The sequence below is a fragment of the Battus philenor genome, unplaced genomic scaffold (assembly GCF_028537555.1).
Source record: "Battus philenor isolate CCGP_79_NKW_IND1 unplaced genomic scaffold, ilBatPhil1.0.hap1 SCAF_13, whole genome shotgun sequence".
Classification (NCBI taxonomy): Eukaryota; Metazoa; Arthropoda; class Insecta; order Lepidoptera; family Papilionidae; genus Battus; species Battus philenor.
Genome location: NW_027181675.1, coordinates 14,688,278 through 14,694,277, shown reverse-complemented (window position 1 = coordinate 14,694,277; position 6,000 = coordinate 14,688,278). Strand labels below are relative to the sequence as shown.

Genomic DNA, 6,000 nt, shown 5'->3' with positions numbered 1-6,000 from the left:
AAAAAAATAATAACAATAGCTTCATAGACATTAATAGCCGTGTCAAATAGTGATGTGTCAATTGAACTATATAAATGTAGAGTATAGCGGTATAACGAAAACATATATGTATATAACTGAACCTACACACGGATACGATTAACGCGAAAGTCTAGATCCAGAAGGTTCTAGAAGCTTCGGTGTCACTAGAAGCGACGCGGACAAAATGAACGCGCGAACGAACTCGATCTGTCACAATAAACATCAATACAAAATGGCCGACAGATAAACACTGACGTACATCGAATGAAAAATATTTTTTTTAATTAATCTTTTTCGTCTTTATATCTATTCATGTAATAGTTAATGAGGGTTCTGAATCTAGACTACTATATAAAATGCGTTAAAATGCCCATCTGTAATAGCATTAAAATTACATCTACTTATGGCAAGCGAGATGAAGTAAATGAAAAATATTCACCGTTCAAATTTAGGAACATTTAACACTGAGAGTTATTACATTTTTAATAGTTATCACCTACGCATAGTAATTTTTTTTTTCAATATTTTTATTACAAGTGCTTCATATAATTACAATTTTATAACAAAACAGCAAATAATTCGTAAGTCGATAACGTACTAAATAGAGTACAGAGTAAAAATAATTTAAAATATAGAAACGTGAAAAGAGTAGTCAACAAATTAAAAAAAAAATAAAAAAAAATATTAGAAACGAACACAAGAAAGCGTTTAAACTCGCGCCCGAGAGTAATTAAACCTCTTTACTAAATAAAAAAATATATAATAAAATAGCCATAATTCATTCGCTTAAATGGCACCTTGCGATTCACTTTGCTAAGTTCTGTTTCGGCTGTGCTTCGAATGTAACAAAATAATGTTAAAAAAAAAAATAGATAGCAAGTGACGAAAACTAAGCCGACTAGAAAGAGAAGCCATAAATTATAAATTGAAAATATAACGTCGACTTTGAAATAACTATCTAGATAAAGTATTATTCTGTGGTATGCCTGGTTTGGGTGGATTTTTAATCTATACGGATCCGGTATCGGTATTGGCTGTATGTGTGTGTGTGTGTGTGTGTGTTGCTGAGAGTCTGTGTCCCTGCGGGTTGTTGGAAAAAAAAAACTTGTCAATGTTGTCTATTGGTGCTATGCATTCTCCGATTGTTTTAGTCTTAGTCAATGAACAAAAAAAAAACAAATCACCTAAATAAAATATAAATTTGAAAGCCTCATTAGCCAATTATATATCTGTGTATATAATTTTTTTTTTAATAACTTTAAATAGATTTTTAGTAATCTCGTATAAATATCTAAGTGTGAGATCATGAAGGTAAAATACAGAATAAATAAACTTGCGAAACGCCAAAAATGAACACAATGTTTCAAACAATATGCCTCTTTTGTTTCTTATAACGAACAATGTTTCTTTTATTTTTTTTTATAAATTTAAGCCTAATATATAAATTTACAGCACCAAAGTTTTTTCTCATTTCTCAAAATATTTTTCTTTTTTTCTCTTCGCCTTATTGTCACACATTAACATAGTGTAAAGATCAGGAATATCTCACACACCGCAGTGGCGGGGGGCGGTACGACGGAGCGATTTCGATAACATTTTTCCAAAAAATTCAAAGTGAAATCGTCCAGGTCGACCCCCGCGAAAGATTGGAATGTCGTATCTAGTAATTGTGATGATAAGTAAGTGCCGGCGCCCCGGCAAGGAGCGACCCTAAAAGTTCAAAGATCCAACCAACGACATGAGTAGAGTAATAGGCAATAATCAAGGGATCCCGTCGTGCGAGCTCACAAATATAAGTAGTGTACGGCGCATCGAAGTGATGCAATGGTAAAAAGAAGACAAACGTTCAGAAATAGAGCGCGATGGGTCGGATGGAGTCGGATTAGACGTTGAAGTGGTCCTTGAACTTGTAGAAGTCGAGCGCGTGCTTGGGGTCGCCGGTGGAGAGGTTCTGCGGCTGCGTCTGTGCGGGCAGCGCGCGCTGGCGGCGGTGGTAGATGCTCTTATGGTTGTTGAGCGAGTTGAGCGTGCGGAAGACCTTGTGGCAGAGCCCGCAGCGCGCCGAGTGCAGCGGCTGCAGGTGCTGCTGCTCCGTGTGCCGCTTGAGCGTGAGGCGCGTCGACAGCAGCTTGCCGCACACCTCGCAGCGGTGCCCCGCGCCCAGGGGGCCCACTGCGCCACACATAACAACCAACATTAGCGCATTAGTCAACCAGCCCCCACGACGGGCTACCAACACCACTGCGAAGCCCCAACGGGTCCCATTCGTCGGGAACCAATTGGCACGATCTGGCGCCACTGAAAGCGTGGCAATTTTGTCAACCGGATTGGCTCGAGCGGCGAAGCGACCGCGACGCTCGAGTTTGACTAATGCGCTCGATAGTGATCTCAAGTTGGTGGTTATGCGTGTACCGATTACAGTCCCAATTGGTTCCAGAGGCGGTGCGGTGCCGAGGGTTAGCGGGCTCGCGGTCGCGGCGTCCGGACGTGCGCATGCACCGGACACTAACTCTATGCTATGTACAAGTGTTAGGAACGTATCGCTTTACAAATCTATTCGTAGCTTAACGGTCGTCTAAGGGCAAGACTATGGCGTTCTAGTTCTAGGTGGTGGAGGATGGCAGCTCTGTTCTTCGAATGGCAACGAGGTCGGCGGTCGCGGTGGGCGCGGCGGGCGCGGCGGGCGCGGTGGGCGCGGCGGGCGTCAATTGACCGGGTAGAAGGGGCCCTGGCCGGCGGCGGGCGCCTGCTGCTTTCGGTGGTAGATGGACTTGTGGTTCCTCAGACTGTTGAGGCTGGAGTACACCCGGCGGCAAATGTTACAGACGGGCTCGCGCGAGGGCCTCATGTGAACGTTCTGAATGTGCCTTTTGAGTCTGGTGAGGGAGGACAGGCTCTTGTTACAGGGCTCGCATCGGAAATCTTCCTGGGGGGTGCGCGCGCCACCTGGTACAACACAAGCGGTTAGCCCCACGCAAGCTGCCAACGTACTTTTAATGCACTCTGCTCGTCGCCGCCGCCCACTAGATATGGTCTGATCGTCTACGCGAAGCACCGCCACCCCCCTCACTGTGCGATGAGCCGCCCATCGGCACGCAGCTATGCGAAGCGAGATTAGTACCGGACGCCCCCGCGCGCCCTCCGGCCCGCGCTCGCCTGGGCGCTCGGCTCTCTCGGACAAAAGCGTTAGTGTTTTCCCTCATGAAACTGAATGCCTGTTTTTCGTTTTTATTATAATTCGACACCGGCCAGTCTTTACTAAAATTCCCATTGTCCGATCTCGGGCTCCCGCACGGCACGTTTGCCAAGACAATAATGATTGAGGGTAACACGAAACTGTTTTTAGAAACACGACTGACTCATGGGATCCGTGGTGCGTTTGCGGCAAGTGAATGATTGCCGGCGCAATGCGCTCGTCGTCGGATGTTCCGCATGCTAATTTCGAAACCGTCTTCTCGTATTTCCGCTCATTCCCAGCCAATTGTATGCCACGAGTGCATTTGTTGTTTTGCGTTCGCAACAAAAGGGATTCCGAATCGACGGAACGGTGAAAACGGATGCGGGGAGACAAGAACGGAAAAAATGAAACTAAAAAATTGGAATTCGGGAGCGGGGGGATCTCCATTGCGTATTTACTTTAAGACACATCTATAAAACAAGCTACCATATCTTCCTTGTATAGTATACATTAATCTAGTTACAGTACAGTAAACATGCACGCCACGTTGAGCTTTGGTTCAATGAACAACTCCCGTTCCGCGAACGGAGAGGCCATGCGTCTGCTAAATGTAAACAGATTTTGCCTAAACGTCATCGCATCGAACCAAAACACAAAAAGCTAACATTAATACTTAATACAGAACACAGAGCACAAATGAAGACATATATATATTATATATATAGAAGTTAGGAGTTTGTATATATAAATAATAATAATACATAGATTAATCATACAGGTCACGTGACAATGGCCTCGTACATTCATTTTTTTAATTAGAAATATAAAACCTAATAATGATATATAAACCTAATAATGACAGAGCAGAGAGGAAGCGGTGATGGTGGCATACGACAGACAGTGCATTAAAAATATCGTTTGTTTCAATATATGTAGTTAAGGCATAAAGTAAACGGTTCTAGTGAAGCCGCGACTCACCTTGCGACGTGCTGGCCATGCCGTCGGGCGCGAGCGGGCTCGGCAGACCTGCGAACAGTTGGGTCTTAGGCAACGCTCACACCGCGCTGCCCGCTTCTACGGCAGGCGCAACTCTCACATCAGGCTAAACTAAAAGCGTGTGTATTTACCGGCGAGAGGCGAGTGGTCAGTCAGCGCAGCCATGCTGTAGTTGAAGCTGTTGGGCACGAACAGCTTGGTGTCCGGTGGCGCCATGAACGGCGACGGCAGCTGCGGCGGTGGCGTGCGGTCGTCTCCTTCTGCCTGATCTGCCGCGTCCGAGCTGCCACGCGACGGCGGCCCTCCCTGAGACACCACCGAGTAGGCATTAAACTCAACAACCTATGTCATCTACTCTATGACCATTTACTCGAATACAAAATATGTTTATTCAACTAGACAGTTACAGGCACTTTTGAATTTTCAATTATTTGACATTATAAAAAATTACACCTATTTTCATTCATCCTGTACGAATTGATCACTCTAAAATATTTTTTTCAAGCAAAATAATTACTTCTGGAAATAATTGTTCTGTTTCAGGGTCTGCATCCGAATGTCGAAAATGTTTTTTGTTACTATATTATCAATACGTTAAATATTTTTTCTCTTCCATTCATTTTTAGATAGGGTGTACATTCATATATTCACCGTTTTAAAGATTTTACACATATAATTATGCTGTATAGAAACTTGTACAACACTCTTATCACGGTTATTTAAGTCGCGTTTTGCAATAAAAAATATACAGAATAGTGTATCAAATAAATAACGGATAAGGTTAAAAAATAACTTAACATTATTTAGAGTTATAATTATAAAACCAAATCTGATCCTTCGCGAGAAGTTAGTGGTCCAATTTAACTTTCAAATTGTGCCTTTTTATGACTTCAACAACTTAATATTAAAGTCGGATTAAAATATTGACTTTTGTGTTCATAGTGACAGTGTTTCTAATTTAGAAATATTAAGGTGACAGAAAAGTAATGTCGCTTTCGTAAGTTAAATTCACGCGACTACATTTTTAACAAGTTTTTATTTCTAATCAACAATATATTCACCTTCGTTATCAACAACCTTTAGCCATCTAGATCACAAATCAATGCCGGAGCGGTAACAAATCAATCGGTTTTTCTGTAAAATATGTCGACAGAAAGACATTTATTTCTGATCTCCCTAATATTGAGCACATATATTTAAGGCAGTTTTATAGCATGCTATTTAACAATGCTATTTTAGTTGTATTTGTTATTGGTTCTTTAGCGTGTAGATCTAATGGTAGGGGATTTAATGTTCTATAATAGACATCACGGATCGACACAGTATTTCGTCATAAAAATAAAAACTAATTAAAATAAAGCAGCTGTTTAATGAGTTGAACTACCTGAGTAGTAGACAGGCCAATGACAACGACTCGTCTACTTGCTTTTTGCGGTAACTCTTGAACCTTTCGAACTCTCCCACAAAGACAGTGTTTAGTGGGTATTTTGACGAAAAGATACTAAATAAATTTCTTATTAAAACCAAAATATCATTAATTTAGAAAGACCGGTTTTGTAGATATCTCTACGATATATATGGGTTAGGTTAGGATGTATATTGTCGACAACCTTCCTGGCTCCCTGAAATAGGGCAAAGGTATCTCTGCCTATCGTAAGAGCCGATAAAAAGGACATAGGGCTTGCTAGCTTTGAAGACAGCAATGTAAATTGGTTCATTGAGGATGCCGGGGAAGGTTCAGCTTCTTCCCGGGACTTGCGAGTTCTTTACCAGGGGTACCTTAAAAGGTACTAAAAATGATCACC

The 6,000-nt window shown here is 42.1% G+C and overlaps 1 protein-coding gene across 1 annotated transcript in view; it reads right to left on the bottom strand.

The window, feature by feature from the left end:
* Nucleotides 1-1,431: 1,431 nt before the first annotated feature.
* LOC137933588 (broad-complex core protein-like) overlaps nucleotides 1,432-6,000 on the bottom strand; it is a 145,403-nt gene continuing 140,834 nt past the window's right edge. Inside the window, exons 7-9 of the mRNA XM_068777604.1 lie at nucleotides 4,327-4,501; nucleotides 4,178-4,225; nucleotides 1,432-2,193 (exon numbers count right to left, since the gene is read on the bottom strand). Coding sequence (XP_068633705.1) covers nucleotides 1,904-2,193; nucleotides 4,178-4,225; nucleotides 4,327-4,501 — 513 coding nt within the window. The 3' untranslated portion in view covers nucleotides 1,432-1,903. The remainder of the gene's footprint in view (nucleotides 2,194-4,177; nucleotides 4,226-4,326; nucleotides 4,502-6,000) is intronic.